The sequence below is a fragment of the Oncorhynchus nerka genome, linkage group LG8, assembly GCF_034236695.1.
Source record: "Oncorhynchus nerka isolate Pitt River linkage group LG8, Oner_Uvic_2.0, whole genome shotgun sequence".
In the NCBI taxonomy this organism is placed as follows: Eukaryota; Metazoa; Chordata; class Actinopteri; order Salmoniformes; family Salmonidae; genus Oncorhynchus; species Oncorhynchus nerka.
In genome coordinates, this window is record NC_088403.1 from 21,907,102 (window position 1) to 21,924,982 (window position 17,881).

The 17,881-nt window shown below is 47.2% G+C and overlaps 1 protein-coding gene across 4 annotated transcripts in view; it reads right to left on the minus strand.

Annotated features, from left to right (window-relative positions):
- LOC115123057 (ankyrin repeat and sterile alpha motif domain-containing protein 1B-like) overlaps positions 1-17,881 on the minus strand; it is a 288,347-nt gene that overhangs the window by 12,161 nt on the left and 258,305 nt on the right. For 3 of the 4 annotated variants that reach the window (XM_065021512.1, XM_065021513.1, XM_065021515.1), the window contains 6 exons: positions 12,276-12,317; positions 11,501-11,626; positions 8,031-8,102; positions 4,334-4,420; positions 3,638-3,775; positions 3,212-3,379 (listed from right to left, as the gene is read on the minus strand). In XM_065021512.1, the coding sequence (XP_064877584.1) occupies positions 3,212-3,379; positions 3,638-3,775; positions 4,334-4,420; positions 8,031-8,102; positions 11,501-11,626; positions 12,276-12,317 (633 nt within the window). The remainder of the gene's footprint in view (positions 1-3,211; positions 3,380-3,637; positions 3,776-4,333; positions 4,421-8,030; positions 8,103-11,500; positions 11,627-12,275; positions 12,318-17,881) is intronic. The other variant, XM_065021514.1, reaches the window with a different exon arrangement.

Genomic DNA, 17,881 nt, shown 5'->3' on the forward strand with positions numbered 1-17,881 from the left:
CTGAGAGAACAGGAGAGAGAGAGACAGTTATAGTGGAGAGGCACAATCACAGACTTCCACACCAACACTTAAATATGGAGGCACTTGCTTTAGGTCTGAAAATATATTGTTGGCCTCATATCAATGTACGTATAACAATGTATTTTAATGAGTAAAGAAAACAGTATAAAATATATAATATTTACAAATAATCTCCATACTGTACTCTAACCCCACAACATCTTCCCATAGCTGAAAATGACTTGTTCAAGACCAAGCTATGCTCTTCCCCCCTCAAAAGTCAACTTTTCAACAACCAATCAAAATGCTCATTCTGGTTGCCGAGGGTGCTTTCCTTCCACCACATTGGTCTGTGATAGACTAAAAGATGATCTGGGGAGTGGGTCCCTTGCCTGTGAACACTGCAAAGCTGAAACTGGAAGAATGTATGAACGCACACAATCTGAGTGGAGTTGACAGAGGCAGGACCAACCACAGAGACAAACAAAAGATCTATAGAGTGATCAAAGTGTATGGAGACAAAAACCAACAGAGAGAGCAGACAGTCGAGAGTAAGAACGAAAAGAGAAGGGAGGAAGACCTGAAAGGAAACTTTGTGAGGGTGACAGAGGAGGAGTGGTGGAGGAGGAGGAAGAGGAGGGTGGAGAGGAGGCCGGTGGGGGGTGTATATGTGACCCAGCGACCAACGGCTAGAGGGGTACATGATGACCTATAGGGGGAGGAACATAGAGGTCACAGAGAGGTCAAAGGGGGCCTGCTCGGCAACAGCACGGCAACGACACTGAAACCGTATGGTAACAGTTTGGTAACGCCATAGTAACACCACTGCAACGATGGTAAAACACCAGGGACACACCAAAGGAACATTTCATTTCATGTAGGCAAAAGAACACACATACATACACACAAGGATGTGGTAGAGAAAGGAGGACAAGACAGAGGAAGATTTTAAAACTAAGCCGTATCTGTCCTACCAGGAGAGGAGGAGAGTAGGAGAGGAGGAGGAGATAAGGAGAAGAGAAGGAGGAGAAGGAGAGGAGAAGATAAGGAGAGGAGGAAAGGAGAGAATAAGAGGAGGTGGAGAGGAGCAGGAGGAAAGGAGAGAATAAGAGGAGGAGGTGGAGAGGAGCAGGAGGAAAGGAGAGAGGAGGAGAAGAGAAGAGAAGGAGAAGAGGAGAGGAGGAGGAGAGAAGGAGGAGAGGAGAGAGAAGGAGGAGAGGAGGTGGAGAGGAGGAGGAGAGAAGGAGTAGTGGAGGTGGAGAGGAGGAAAGGAGAGAGTAGGAGGAGAGGTGGAGAGGAGGAGGAGGAAAGGAGAGAGGAGGTGGAGAGGAGGAGGAAAGGAGAGAGAAGGAGGAGAGGAGGAGGAGGAACAGTAATCCATGGGTTTACACAGACATAGAAGTGCTGCAAAATAATGACTGTGAACAGCTGCTGGAGGGAATATTAAGTGAATCCTGCAGCATGCTTCACTGTAGTTCCCTCCGCAGCACTACACAAGCCATTAGCTACATTACCCACAAACACACGCGCACACACACATGCAGGCATATGCTCAAAAGCACACACACACACGTGCACACAGACACACTTTCAGGGCAGGCGGTTAATGGTTAATGTAACAGCAGCGGAGTCATGCCATTGTCCATCATCTCTGTGACATGAACACACACACACACAGATGAGAGAGGGAAAGAAAACCTCATCTCCAACCAACTAGATAGCAGCACTACTATGACTACATATATTATATGACCTCCAACAGCACAGAGAGAGAGACAAACCTGTCCCCTGACTCACTTTACCTGTCCCCCGACTCACTTTACCTGTCCCCCGACTCACTTTACCTGTCCCCCGACTCACTTTACCTGTCCCCCGACTCAATTTACCTGTCCCCCGACTCAATTTACCTGTCCCCCGACTCAATTTACCTGTCCCCCGACTCAATTTACCTGTCCCCCGACTCAATTTACCTGTCCCCCGACTCAATTTACCTGTCCCCCGACTCAATTTACCTGTCCCCCGACTCAATTTACCTGTCCCCTGACTCAATTTACCTGCCCCCGACTCACTTTACCTGTCCCCTGACTCAAGTTACCTGTCCCCTGACTCAATTTACCTGTCCCCTGACTCATTTTCTGGAAGGGGACATTAGTACTGTGTTCTGTACATGAGAAGCCAGCACAAATAGCACTTACCTCACTCATAGCATGCTTCCCAAATGGCATCCTATTCCTTTATAGTGCACTACGTTTGACCAGGGCCCATGCAATATATAGGGAATAGGGTGCCACATTTGGGCCGGACCATACTCATATAGCCCAGTAAATCCACTTGGGAACACTATACAGAATAATGCTTTTAAGGCTCCAGTGGTGTACAGTGCATGTCTATGGTACATCTAACTGTCCGTCTAGGTCTATTTTAAAGCTCCAGGAACTGGAATACAAGGGGAGGCTCCGGGGAGAGGAGGCTGACAGACAGGCACTGTGGCTGGGGTAGATGGCTCTGGTAACGTCACACACACATTGTGAGCAGGGCTGGGCTCCACAGAGCTCTATGTAAACAGCCCTCATCAATCACCCAGGGCTGTAAGAGACTGTAGGGAGAGAAAGATCAAGTGGGTCTTTTACAGATCAAACATCCATCTACACCAGTGATATAGTGGTCAGAAAATAGGTGGGTAAACTCTGACGCTTCCCTTTCTTTCAATGCATTATTCTGCAAAAGGTGTTTACTTTCACTTACCCTCTACTACACCTCTGATCTACACCTCCACTACACCTCTGATCTACACCTCCACTACACCTCTGATCTACACCTCCGACCTGCACCTCCACTACACCTCCGATCTACACTGCTGAACCACACTACAGCTCCGATCTACACCTCCACTACACCTCCAATCTACACTGCTGAACCACACTACAGCTCCGACCTGCACCTCCACTACACCTCCGACCTGCACCTCCACTACATCTCCACTACAGCTCCGATCTACACCTCCGACCTGCACCTCCACTACACCTCCGACCTGCACCTCCGACCTGCACCTCCACTACACCTTCAACCTACACCTCACCTCCGACCTACACTACAAGCTCAGTGTGGCCAAGACACACATGCACACACACAACAGACCACAAAGGTGAGAGGTCGTGATGGAAGTTGCAGTAGAGGGTAAAGGAGGGTATAAACTAGTGTCATGACTCACAGACTTGCGAATGTTGACGCGGGGCTTGGGAACGGGCTTGTTGGGCTTGATGTCGAAGCTCTCTGGCAGTGTGGAGGAGCCATGGCCACTCTTCCTGGCCTGCAGGGCCAGCTGGTAGGCTACTTCAAAGGCCTGGCCCAGGGTCAGGATGATCTCATACGCCAGGTTCTGTTATAAACACACACACAAACACGCATGCACGCACACACACACACACACACATACGCATGTAATGTTACGCATGTATGAGCACGCACTTACGCAAACACACACTATGTCAAATCTTCCATTTCATCATAACAGTAGTTCTCAAGCCAGGAAGTAACTAATTAATAAAGACACTTGTCCCCCTCACAGACAGAGGGTGCTGTGTGTGTGTGTGTGTGTGTGTGTGCGCGTGCGTGTGTGTGTGCGTGTGAGACTCACCACGTCGAAGGCAGTGAAGACATGGCAGTAGTGGTGGCTGGACTTGAGGTCTTTGGTGATGTAGGCAAACGTGGACAGATCCTCAGGATCCTGGGCCGCACATGAGATGTTACGGATCTCATGCTCAGCTATGATGTTCTAGAGAGAGAGACAGAGGGAGAGACAGAGAGAGACAGGGGGAAGGGAGGAGAGAGTGTGGGAGAGAGAGATACAAAGAGAGAGAAAGACACAGAGAGAGAGAGGGAGGGAGGGAAGAGAGAGAGGGAGGGAGGGAAGGGAGGGAGGGAGGGAGGGAGGGAAGGGAGGGAGGGAGGGAGGAAGGAAGGGAGGGAGGAAGGGAGGGAGGGAGGAAGGAAGGGAGGGAGGGAGGAAGGAAGGGAGGGAGGGAGGGAGGGAAGGGAAGGGAAGGGAGGGAGGGGTTGGAGATCTTTAGAGAAAGTTTATGTGATGGAAGTTCACTGTTCATCTTGTGTTCATCTTGTGAAACTGACAATGTTATTTTTTGCTTCCACCCAGTGCTGTTCAGAACTTACTCTCAGTAATGGTGCTTCCACCCGGTGCTGTTCAGTTCTTACTCTCAGTAATGGTGCTTCCACCCGGTGCTGTTCAGTTCTTACTCTCAGTAATGGTGCTTCCACCCGGTGCTGTTCAGTTCTTACTCTCAGTAATGGTTCAGGAGAAAAGAAAGCCTCTCACCTTGTTTGTAGCGTCAATGAACTTGACTCCCTTGTAGGAGACGGACAGAACAATGGTCGGGACTTTCTTCATCTGTTCTGTAGACTTCTGTAGAGTGGAGAGAGAGACGGAGAGAGAAAGAGGGGGAAAAGAGGAGTCTGAGTTAACATTTGATGTCAATTAGACTAATGATGGCCACCAACACAAGGCTAACAAGACGGTCTCACCGTCTCCCTCCACAGCAGAACGATAAAACCCTACAATAAGAATCTCTTCACAATATAATACAATTTTAGAGAGAGTGGGGACAATGGTTGCAAAACTTTCAATAAATTCCCTGTTTTCTTTTCAGAGATCCTGGGTTGGAGGATTCTGGATTCACCACTTATTCCCTCCTGATACCGGGATATTTCGGGAAAGGCAGGGAATTTATTGAAAGTTCTCGGAATTGTGCAACCCCAGTGGGGACAGATAGAGATGAGAGCTTATGAGATGAGAGCTCAACAAAGCTTATAACGACATAGAATAAGAGGGAAGGGGTGGGAAGAGAGAGAGAGAAAGATGAAATCAACACAAGCTTATAACTAAGCAGAAAAAGAGGGAGATGGGGATGGGGATGAGCTCACTGCACAGAGAGAGCCAGCCTATCAATACACTCTCCTCTTTACTAGCAGAATCAATTCCAATCTTCTCAAAGTTCAAAGGTTACCCCGTGACTTATGGAAAACAATGGGTGCAAATGACATTTTCAAAACGTATAGATTTCCCCCTTGGAGGCCCAATAAAACTATCAGCTTTCAACCCATAAATATTCCTCCTATATTCCTTTCTTCTTTCTATTCCCACCCAGACTTACTATCACCCGCTCTAGTCTGACAGCGGCATGTTTCTTTCCCTTTCTCCCATTGTTAAGCTCATTATGCGCTGCCGCAGTGGGGAATGATGTGACTTCAAATCACTATCACCCTAGTACCATTATTCCACCTGTCAGGGATTTCATATATTCAACAGATCCTGTATGAATTCCTCTCCTCCTCTCTCTCCCTCCCCCCACATCCCCCCACCCCCCCCTGCTCTGACTCTCTGTGTTTCTTCAACATCAGCATATTTCTAGTGCAGCAGTTCCCTGTCAAGATCACGGGCTTATGAGGGCCGACAAACACAGCGCTGCGAGACACAAAGACAGAAGATGGGGGAGCAGAGGGAATTACATATGCATCTGGACCATGTTGATACTGTGTCCACAAGCATGGAAATATAGAGAGAAAAGAGGAAGAGTGATGGAGAAGGGGGGGGGGGGTATAACAGGACGCAGGTACAGTAGGTACATTGAGAGCGGAGCTCCAAATTTAATGACCCTTGAAGTCTGACAAAAACAACAGCAACAATCGTTTTGGCAGATCAAGATAAATCGTGAGGGGAGAGGGAGGGGAGAGGGAGGTAGAGAGAGGGAGTGGGAGGTAGAGAGGGAGGGGGAGAGGGAGGTAAGAGGGAGGGGGAGAGGGAGGTAAGAGGGAGGGGGAGAGGTAGAGAGGAGGGGGAGAGGGAGAGGCTCTCTACTCTCCTCAGATGTGACCAAACAGATAAAGATGAGGAGGAGAAAGGACGGAACACATATTAATACTCTGCTTCCTCACTGCAGTAACTCAGTAGAGAGAGAGAGAGAGAGAGAGAGAGAGAGAGAGAGAGAGGGGAGAGGGAGAGGTAGAGAGGAGGGGGAGAGGGAGAGGTAGAGAGGAGGGGGAGAGGGAGAGGTAGAGGCTCTCTACTCTCCTCAGATGTGACCAAACAGATAAAGATGAGGAGGAGAAAGGACGGAACACATATTAATACTCTGCTTCCTCACTGCAGTAACTCAGTAGAGAGAGAGAGAGGGGTAGAGAGGAGGGGGAGAGGGAGAGGTAGAGGGAGGTAGAGAGAGGGGGAGAGGTAGAGAGGAGAGGGAGGTAGAGAGAGGTAGAGAGGAGGGGAGAGAGGAGGGGGAGGGGAGAGGGAGAGGAGGGGAGAGGGAGAGGTAGAGGCTCTCTACTCTCCTCAGATGTGACCAAACAGATAAAGATGAGGAGGAGAAAGGACGGAACACATATTAATAGTCTGCTTCCTCACTGCAGTAACTCAGTAGAGAGAGAGAGAGAGAGAGAGAGAGAGGGGGGAGAGGTAGAGAGGAGGGGGAGAGGGAGGTAGAGGTAGAGAGGAGGGGGAGAGGGAGAGGGAGGTAGAGAGAGGGAGGGGGAGAGGTAGAGAGGAGGGGGAGAGGTAGAGAGGAGGGGGAGTGGGAGGTAGAGGAGGGGGAGAGGGAGGTAGAGAGAGGGAGTGGGAGAGGTAGAGAGGAGGGGGAGAGGTAGAGGGGAGAGGTAGAGAGGAGGGGGAGAGGTAGAGAGGAGGGGGAGAGGGAGGTAGAGGAGGGGGAGAGGGAGGTAGAGAGAGGGAGTGGGAGAGGGAGGTAGAGAGAGGGAGAGGGAGGGGGAGAGGTAGAGAGGAGAGGGAGAGGTAGAGGTAGAGAGGAGGGAGGGGGAGAGGTAGAGAGGAGAGGGAGAGGGAGAGGGAGGTAGAGAGAGGGAGTGGGAGGGGGAGAGGTAGAGAGGAGGGGGAGAGGGAGGTAGAGAGAGGGAGTGGGAGGTAGAGAGAGGGAGTGGGAGAGGGAGGTAGAGAGAGGGAGAGAGGTAGAGAGGAGGGGGAGAGGGAGAGGTAGAGGCTCTCTACTCTCCTCAGATGTGACCAAACAGATAAAGATGAGGAGGAGAAAGGACGGAACACATTAATAGTCTGCTTCCTCACTGCAGTAACTCAGTAGAGAGAGAGAGAGAGATTGAATGAAAGTGAAAGTGAAAGTGAAAGAGAAGGTGAATGAAAGTGAAAGAGAGGGTGAATGAAAGTGAAAGAGAAAGAGAAAGTGAATGAAAGTGTAAGAGAAGGTGAGTGAAAGAGAAGGTGAGTGAAAGTAAAAGAGAAGGTGAGTGAAAGAGAAGGTGAATGAAAGAGAAAGTGAATGAAAGTGAAAGAGAAGGTGAGTGAAAGAGAAGGTGAATGAAAGAGAAGGTGAATGAAAGTTAAAGAGAAGGTGAGTGAAAGAGAAGGTGAGTGAAAGAGAAGGTGAATGAAAGAGAAGGTGAATGAAAGTGAAAGAGAAGGTGAGTGAAAGTGAAAGAGAAGGTGAATGAAAGTGAAAGAGAGGGTGAATGAAAGTGAAAGAGAAAGAGAAAGTGAATGAAAGTGTAAGAGAAGGTGAGTGAAAGAGAAGGTGAGTGAAAGTAAAAGAGAAGGTGAGTGAAAGAGAAGGTGAATGAAAGAGAAAGTGAATGAAAGTGAAAGAGAAGGTGAGTGAAAGAGAAGGTGAATGAAAGAGAAGGTGAATGAAAGTGAAAGAGAAGGTGAGTGAAAGTGAAAGAGAAGGTGAATGAAAGTGAAAGAGAAGGTGAGTGAAAGAGAAGGTGAATGAAAGTGAAAGAGAAGGTGAGTGAAAGTGAAAGAGAAGGTGAATGAAAGAGAAGGTGAATGAAAGTGAAAGAGAAGGTGAGTGAAAGAGAAGGTGAATGAAAGTGAAAGAGAAGGTGAATGAAAGTGAAAGAGAAGGTGAATGAAAGTGAAGGTGAATCAAAGTGAAAAAAGAGAGCAAAAGAGTTGGCGGTGAATCCAGGTAAAAAATGAGACTACAGTGGTGGTTAAAGTGGCCCTAGTTTCTCTCTCTGGGTGGTAGTGATGTGCCGGGCCCTCTTACCCTCATCTTGGAGCAGGCGTCTTGTGTTGACTCTGTTCCTCTAAGCTCTTTCACCAGCATGGAGCCCAGGTACTGTAAGAGACATAAAGGTAAACAACGGTAGCATTCACATTCCATCCTAGAGCTATTAGACAGACACATGAAGGATCATAGAATCATTCAATGTAAGATGGAAACTTAAATGATCAAATAACTAAACTCCAAAAAGTCTAATTCTTCAATTTGGAAGAAAACAACAATATTCTGCTGAGATGATGACTTCACTTGCTGTGTGTGTGTTGCAGCTAGCCAGCCAGTCGCATAATAACGCAGTGCTTTCTGATGTGATGAAAACAACCTGGAAATCCCCAGAGGAGTGTAAACAGGGCTGGGGCGGGCAGGAAATGTGCAAAGTGGGGAGGTCAATAAGTGAGGACCTGGTTCGTGAGGACACCAGGTGGTGTTTATGGGGACAGTACTTACGGGGACATTAGGGCTAAAGGGATGTAATGGATGTACGATTAACTGCTCAGCGCGCCCACTGTTGATTTGAGAGCTAAAAGCCCCAAAGAGGATTTTTTACAAGATGCTCTGACACCCAAAGTGCAAACATTGATCCTTTTATACCTCGACCCCCTGACCCTAAATCATTTACCCTTCAGGATATGCTTTTGAAAAATGTCCCGGCAAAACGATCCACCTGATCTTACCCTTCGTCAAAAGATAACAAATACATTGCATTAGCTTAACGGTAACACAACCACACCCTGATTTCTCTCCTATTTTAAGTGCAGTAGAATGAATGAGTCATTTCTTTATGGGAGGTAGGCTGGTGGTTGTAGTGGGGTTGTCTGGCCTGGTTACTGCTCTGTCTGGCTCTGTTGTTAATAATGCTACGGTATCAAGGGAGCGTCGTCTGTTCTCGTATAGAGAACACTGTAATAACGTTACAAACCTCCAAGAAGCCCCTGTCTCTGGGTGTGTGTGTGTGTGTGTGTGTGTGTGTGTGTGTGTGTGTGAGCGCATCAATGTGCACACATACAGTAAATCCTGTTACAGTGTCAGGGTAGTGTCGTCTGAGGATGAAAACGTTACAGAGAACATAGTAATAACATTACAGAGTGAAAGCGCTACAGGGCTTTGGGGAACCAGTATTGACCGATTACACAGTTGGGATTATGTGTGTCATTCTAGCCATGTAAGGATGACGTAAGAGCGCTGTCAAAAGAACATCATCTGAAGAGGACACGTTGTGATAATGTTGGAGCAACATCTTAGCAGCGTTTCCCTTTAAGAGTACAAACAACAGTGCCTTCACTATAGGGAGTGCCTTTTCTTCTTTCTCCTGTGTTACATTCAGCAACCATCACACCCTCGAAATGGACAATGCAAATCATGCTCGACATTAAACCCTAAAGTGGTGAAATTATGTCTGAGGTTTCATTTTGACAACATTGAAATAACGTTAGGACATTATCTGGTGTAATAAAGAAGGTATGTCAAATATAATGTGATGACATTTGGCGGTCTAAGAATGTTAATAAAGAAAGTATAATGACATTAGAGCTGGTCTATAATAAAGAAAGTATAATGACATCAGAGCTGGTCTATAATAAAGAAAGTATAATGACATCAGAGCTGGTCTATAATAAAGAAAGTATAATGACATTAGAGCTGGTCTATAATAAAGAAAGTATAATGACATTAGAGCTGGTCTATAATAAAGAAAGTATAATGACATCAGAGCTGGTCTATAATAAAGAAAGTATAATGACAGAGCTGGTCTATAATAAAGAAAGTATAATGACATTAGAGCTGGTCTATAATAAAGAAAGTATAATGACATCAGAGCTGGTCTATAATAAAGAAAGTATAATGACATTAGAGCTGGTCTATAATAAAGAAAGTATAATGACATCAGAGCTGGTCTATAATAAAGAAAGTATAATGACATCAGAGCTGGTCTATAATAATAATAAATAATAATCCCTCCCTCCCTCCCTCCCTCCCTCCCTCCCTCCCTCCCTCACCTTTCCTCCCCTCCCTCCCTCCCCTCCTCACCTTTCCTCCCCTCCCTCCCTCACCTTTCCTCCCTTGCTTAATCTCTCCATCCTTCGCTTTCCCTCCTTTTCTTTCTCTCTCAGATTCTCCTCTATCTCACTTCGTGGGGCCATGTGGAGCTTCAGTCCTGTGAGAGTGGTTGCTTGGCACCGATTATTTTATTTATTTACACTTTCTCTCTCTGCCTTCCTTTCTCCCTCTCTCAACCCACACTACCTTATCCCTCACTCTCTCAACCCACATTGCATTTTCCCTCTCTCTCTCAACCCACACTACCTTTCCCTCCCTCTCTTAACCCACATTACCTTTTCCCTCACTCTCTCACAAACTCTCTCGCTTACTCACACTCACTCACTGTTTCTCTCTCTCTTTCTCTCTAATCCTCTAGCCCCCTCATCTCCACAACAGCAGCTCTGAGCCAATCACTATGCACAACTGTGCAAGAGTCAATCACAATTCAACACGGCTGGCCCCGAGAGCCAATGGGAGCCTCCAGACTCCAAATGGGAGCCAATCATCTTCCCGGTGATTCATCAGCTGAAAGTGGGTAGTAATTAGTGTTACATGGTTGCTGGGGCTAAGCCAATCAAATGTACATGTGCTGTATCCTTGGTAACATGGCTGGTTTTATGTAATGGGAGGCTAAAATTACTGCAGCAGCATGAATAGCTTGGTGCAGTATTGATCGAAGGGTGAAACATGATTTTACTCCTGAATACCTCCAGTGTGTCGGTTAGGTAACACAAGTGCAGGTACTTTAAGTCAGAGGGCATAACATATATCAGCCATAGGCCAGGGCTAGAGTAGATAGTAGGATTGTGGAGAGCTGTCAAAGAGTATTATGGAGTGTCAGTGTGTGTGTGTGTGTGTGTGTGGGGGGTCCCTGAAAGTGTGCGTCTTGGACCCTCTTGACAGACAGGCCATCTCTCCCACATTACTGTAGAACAGTATTATTCAAACCTTTTCAGCAGGGACCCCATTCTTTCCACCACAATTTCTGGTTGAATTTTCTTACCAATCATTTTTTTCCAACCCCACCCGAACCCAAATACGACACAACCTTCAAATCTGTACATTTTTACATCAACAAATAACCTTCACTATAGTTTCTTCTCTTATCAAAATACATTTACTCAATAAAATTGTATTTGTTTGTACTATCTTCCTGAAAAACGTATATTGTCCCATACAATAATCTGTACTCTAAATGTTTAGTTCCTTTTTATTGACCCCACTGATGTTCCCCTAGCGGGGTCGCGACCCCGACTTTGAATACCGCTGCTGTAGAATATGATACGATGATGATGTAGCGTTTTGCATGCATACACATTCACAAGCATATCATACATGCATGAAAAGCATACTAACACACACACACAAACACACACACACGCACACACACAGTATAACGTAGGGGCAGGACTACTCACGTAAGCTTCATAGTCACACGACTGGAAGATGAGTTTCTCAGGGTGGTGCTGCCAGTATTGCACTGGAGTGGACGAGGTGGCCTCGTTGGGAGGACGCAACGTGATTGGCTCGCACCATTCGCCTTGCTGTAACGACAGCCAATGGCAAGATCAGACACAGGCCACGGATGAGGAATCACAGACGATTACAAGGAAAAGGATTGGGCACAAACTTAAGTCAAGCATATTCTGAGCTGATACATCTAAGTCTGTCAGATATGTGCTGCCGTTTGCTCCTAACCACATGGCACTTCTATGATGTAACAGGTTCTATCCAGACTGACTGAACATGAAAAGCTTAACAACAACGCTTCAACAACATTTCAAAAACATTTTGAGACCTCACTGTGTTTCTATGGATCATCCTCTCCTAATGCTAAGTGCGTTTTAACAGTCTTAGAAGGGTCATATTTAAATGGCTTTTCATACTGTTTAATTCCCCTAGCTAGTGCTATGATGCTCACACCTCCCCTGGCACTGTGGAAAATCCCCTGTCCTTCTTTCTTTCATCCTTTTCAACAGAAACAGGAAATGGATATATATTTAGCTACAGTACTTTTCCCTTAGCCAATATGTTCTAAATCAAATGGAAACGACCATGAGTAAATGGATTTGTATTATCAACAAATATAATGTACATTTATATCACGTACATTGACAGTTGACTGTTTGACTGTTCGTCACGTACAATGACAACAACAGTATTTGATGCACACTAGCATCACAGACAACTTACAGTATCATTTCTTGCAGAAGGTCTTTCTCCAACATCATGAGACTGATAAATAAATAAATAGAAATAAGATCCAGGATCAGGACAACAAGAAGTTGGTTGATAACATAGAGCTGGATAGAGGGTGCACTTGCCCCAAAAAGCCTGTTTTAGCATGGGCAGCGCCATTGAGGACTTTCATCAACGGAGATAGCCCTCAATGGCGCTGCCCATGCTGTCATAGAAACCATTATGGCAAATATGCAAAGATGTGGCCTCTATCCAACTCTATGGTTTATAATAATCAAGCAGACGATAATCACACAGGCAATGTTCACAACAAGGCTGGAGTGTGAGGAAATCCTCCCGACACAGTTTTATAATCAAAGTCCCATGACAGGTGCTGATATACTACTATACGGGAGTGCTTGTTTGTTTGTGTGTCACATCCATCTGCGTCTTAATGGGATACTCTGGAGGTGAGGTAATCAGGGATAATGACATCAGGGTAAATAGCTGCAGGGTGAGCCCTAGAGGAGGATCAGAACATGTAATCTACTCCAAGACACTGGGCTAATCAAACTGATCTAAATGACAGAGATAGATAGAGAGGGGGAGGGCAGAGAGAGAGAGGAGGGAGGGAGAGAAAGAGAGATGGGGGGGACAAAGGGAGAGAAAGAGAGAGAAGGGGGAGAGGGAGAGAAAGAGAGGGAGGGAAAGAGAGAGGGGGGGAGGGAGAGAAAGAGGGGGAAGAGAAAGATGGAGACACAATTGGCAAAACACAATTATATAAAGAGCAGAAAGAGCACAGAGAGAGAGAGAGAGACTCATTATCCCTGTAATGGGGCCCAGGGCATGATCTCTGACTGCCTCAGTAGCAATGGGGGAGTAGGACATGATCTCTGACTGCCTCAGTAGCAATGGGGGAGTAGGACATGATCTCTGACTGCCTCAGTAGCAATGGGGGAGTAGGGCATGATCTCTGACTGCCTCAGTAGCAATGGGGGAGTGGGGCATGAGGGGTAGTAGGGCATGATCTCTGACTGCCTCAGTAGTAATGGGGGAGTAGGGCATGATCTCTGACTGCCTCAGTAGCAATGGGGGGAGTGGGGCATGAGGGGTAGTAGGGCATGATCTCTGACTGCCTCAGTAGTAATGGGGGGAGTAGGGCATGATCTCTGATTGCGACTGCCTCGGTGGCAATGGGGAGGGAGCAGGGTATGATCTCTAACAGCCTCAGTAGAAATGGGGGGCACAGGGCATGATCTCTGACTGCCTCAGTAGCAATGGGGGGAGTAGGTCATGATCTCTGACTGCCTCAGTGGAAATGGGGAGTGGGCAAGGCATGATCTCTGACTGCCTCAGTAGCAATGGGGGGGAACAGGGCATGATATCTTACTGCCTCGGTAGCATTGGCAGGAGTAGGGCATGACCTCTGACTGCCTCAGTAGAAATGGGGAAGGCATGGGGGGGAGAATCTCTGACTGCCTCAGTGGCAATGAGAGGGAGTGGGGCATGATCTCTGACTGCCTTAGTAGCAATGGGGGAGTGGGGCATGATCTCTGACTGCCTCAGTAGCAATGGGGGAGTGGGGCATGATCTCTGACTGCCTCATTAGTAATGCGGGGGTAGGGCATGATCTCTGACTGCCTCAGTAGCAATGGGGAGGGAGCAGGGCATGATCTCTGACTGCCTCAGTAGAAATGGGGAAGGCATGGGGGGGTGGAGAATCTCTGACTGCCTCAGTGGCAATGAGAGGGAGTGGGGCATGATCTCTGACTGCCTTAGTAGCAATTGGGGGAGTGGGGCATGATCTCTGACTGCCTCAGTAGCAATGGGGGGAGTGGGGCATGATCTCTGACTGCCTCATTAGTAATGCGGGGGGGGTAGGGGATGATCTCTGACTGCCTCAGTAGCAATGGGGAGGGAGCAGGGCATGATCTCTGTACTGCCTCAGTAGTAATGGGGAGGGAGCAGGGCATGATCTCTGACTGCCTCAGTAGTAATGGGGGGAGTAGGGCATGATCTCTGACTGCCTCAGTAGTAATGGGGGGAGTAGGGCATGATCTCTGATTGCGACTGCCTCAGTAGTAATGGGGAGGGAGCAGGGCATGATCTCTGACTGCCTCAGTAGTAATGGGGGAGTAGGGCATGATCTCTGACTGCCTCAGTAGCAATGGGGAGGGAGCAGGGCATGATCTCTGACTGCCTCAGTAGAATTGGGGAAGGCATGGGGGGGCAGAATCTCTGACTGCTTCAGTGGCAATGAGAGGGAGTGGGGCATGATCTCTGACTGCCTTAGTAGCAATGGGGGAGTGGGGCATGATCTCTGACTGCCTCAGTAGCAATGGGGGAGTGGGGCATGATCTCTGACTGCCTCATTAGTAATGCGGGGGGGTAGGGCATGATCTCTGACTGCCTCAGTAGCAATGGGGAGGGAGCAGGGCATGATCTCTGTACTGCCTCAGTAGTAATGGGGAGGGAGCAGGGCATGATCTCTGACTGCCTCAGTAGAAATGGGGGGCACAGGGCATGATCTCTGACTGCCTCAGTAGCAATGGGGGGAGTAGGTCATGATCTCTGACTGCCTCAGTGGAAATGGGGAGTGGGCAAGGCATGATCTCTGACTGCCTCAGTAGCAATGGGGGGAGTGGGGCATGATCTCTGACTGCCTCATTAGTAATGCGGGGGGGTAGGGCATGATCTCTGACTGCCTCAGTAGCAATGGGGAGGGAGCAGGGCATGATCTCTGTACTGCCTCAGTAGTAATGGGGAGGGAGCAGGGCATGATCTCTGACTGCCTCAGTAGTAATGGGGAGGGAGCAGGGCATGATCTCTGACTGCCTCAGTAGTAATGGGGAGGGAGCAGGGCATGATCTCGGACTGCCTCAGTGGCAATGGGCGGAGAGGCAATGTGGAGGGAAAAGGGGGAGAAAGGGAGAGATGAAGGAAAGAGTGGAAAGTAAAACAGAGAGAGTATGTGAGAGCGAGAGGAATAGAGAAGTATCCATAATGATCTCCTCCACACGACCTTGCTGACTCACTGCACTCACCTGAGTGCTGCTCTAAAGAGGCCAATGTTGTGAGTCGTGACACAAACGCACTTCAAGGAGTCAGTCGTTTATAAACACAAGAGTGTGTCTGGTGCGACAAGCTCTGTGAATCACACACACTCTCACACACACTCCGGATGGACCCTAATCGGGGTAGATCAAAGGAACGCTTAAGAGAAGCTGCTCTCCCAGATGCCTCTGACTCGTCGACCGTGCTTTCATAGGTTGGTGGAGAGGTTCAATAGGAGGATCATGGATTTTGGTAGAGGTTACCATACTGTACCATGCATGCTAATATTCAGTACATTCGGAAGGTATTCAGACGACCCCTCGTCTTTCCACATTTTGTTACGTTACAGCCTTATTCTAAAAATTATTACATTGTTTTTTTCTCCATATCAATCTACACACAGTACCCCATAATGAGAAAGCAAAAACAGGTTTTTAGAAATGTTTGCACGTGTATTAAAAATAAAAACGTAAATATCACATTTACATAAGCATTCAGACCTTTTGTACTTTGTTGAAGCACCTTGGCAGCGATTACAGCCTCAAGTCTTCTTGGGTATGACGCTACAAGCTTGGCACACCTGTATTTGGGGAGTTTCTCCCATTCTTCTCTGCAGATCCTCTCAAGCTCTATCAGGTTGGATGGGGAGCGACACTGCACAGCTATTTTCAGGTCTCTCCAGAGATGTTCGATCGGGTTCAAGTCCAGGCTCTGGCTGGGCCACTCAAGTTCATTCAGAGACTTGTCCCGAAGCCACTCCTGCGTTGTCTTGGCTGTGTGCTTAGGGTCGTTGTCCTGTTGGAAGGTGAACCTTCACCCCAGTCTGAGGTCCTGAGCGCTCTGGTGCAGGTTTTCATCAAGAATCTCTCTGTACTTTGCTCTGTTCATCTTTGCCTCGATCCTGACTAGTCTCCCAATCCCTGCCTCTGAAAAACATACACACAGTGCGATGCTGCCATCACCAAGCTTCACCGTAGGGAATGTGCCAGGTTTCCTCCAGACGTGACACTTGGCAGTCAGGCCAAAGAGTTCGATCTTGGTTTCATCAGACCAGAGAAGCTTGTTTCTCATGGTCTGAGAGTCTTTAAGTGCCTTTTGGTAAACTCCAAGCGGGGTGTCATGTGCCTTTTACTGAAGAGTGGCTTCCATCTGGCCACTCTACCTTAAAGGCCTGATTGGTGGAGTGCTGCAGAGATGGTTGTCCTTCTGGAAGGTTCTCCCATCTTCACAGAGGAACTCTGTAGCTCAGTCATCATCGCGTTCTTGGTCACCTCCCTGACCAAGGCCCTTCTCCCCCGATTGCTCAGTTTGGCCGAGTGGCCAGCTCTAGGAAGAGTCTTGGTGGTTCCAAACTTCTTCTATTTAAGAATGATGGAGGCCCCTGTGTTCTTGCGGACCATCAATGCTGCAGAAATGTTTTGGTACCCTTCCCCAGATCTGTGCTTCGACACAATCCTGTCTCAGAGCTCTACGGACAATTCCTTCGACCTCATGGCTTGGTTTTTGCTCTGACATGTCAACTGTGGGACCTTAAATAGACAGGTGTGTGCCTTTCCAAATCATGTCCAATCAATTGAATTTACCACAGGTGGACTCCAATCAAGTTGTAGAAACATCTCAAGGATGATCAATGGAAACAGGGTGCACCTGAGCTCAATTTCGAGTCTCATAGCAAAGGGTCTGAATAATTATGTAAATAAGGTATTTGTTTTTTAATTGAATAAATAAATACATTATCAAACATTATTAAAAACCTGTTTTCGCTTTGTCATTATGGGGTATTGTGTGTAAAGTGATGAGGAAAAATGGTTATTTAATCAATTTTAGAATGAGGCTGTAATGTAACAAAATGTGGAAAAAGTGAAGGGGTCTAAATCCTTCCAGAATGCACTGTATGTAAGTTAAATAGCATGCTAATACAGGATGGTAGAGCAGTTATGGTACGGTGTAGGGCAGGATTCCCCAATAGGCAGTCCGAGGGCCAAATATATATATATATATATATATGTATTTTTTTAAATAATTGTTGTTGTACATAAAACAAATTAGCTCAAAGTGATTTTAATTTGTTCCCAAGTATTTTTTAAATTTATTTTACCTTTATTTTACCAGGCAAGTCAGTTAAGAACAAATTCTTATTTTCAATGACGGCCTGGGGGTGGGTTAACTGCCTGTTCAGGGGCAGAACGACAGATTTGTACCTTGTCAGCTCGGGGGTTTGAACTTGCAACCTTCCGGTTACAAGTCCAATGCTCTAACCACTAGGCTACCCTGCCGCCCCAGTAGTTTCCACGTATAAATAGAGGCATATGTGATCTTATCCCAAAGTAACCAAGGTTTGAAATTATTCTATTTTTATCTAATATATCTGTTTGGGATTCTTGCGGTCAATTTGCAGTGTACAAATGATTTATAACAGCGTTCTGCCCCCCGACCATCCGAGAGGACGCTTTCGTAGTTTGGTAGAGAGGTCAAATAGGGACGCACAGGAAAATAATTGTGAGAGGCTGCTGTCTATTCCTCTCCCTATCTTCCCTTCCCTCCCTCCCTCCCTTCCTCCCCCTCTC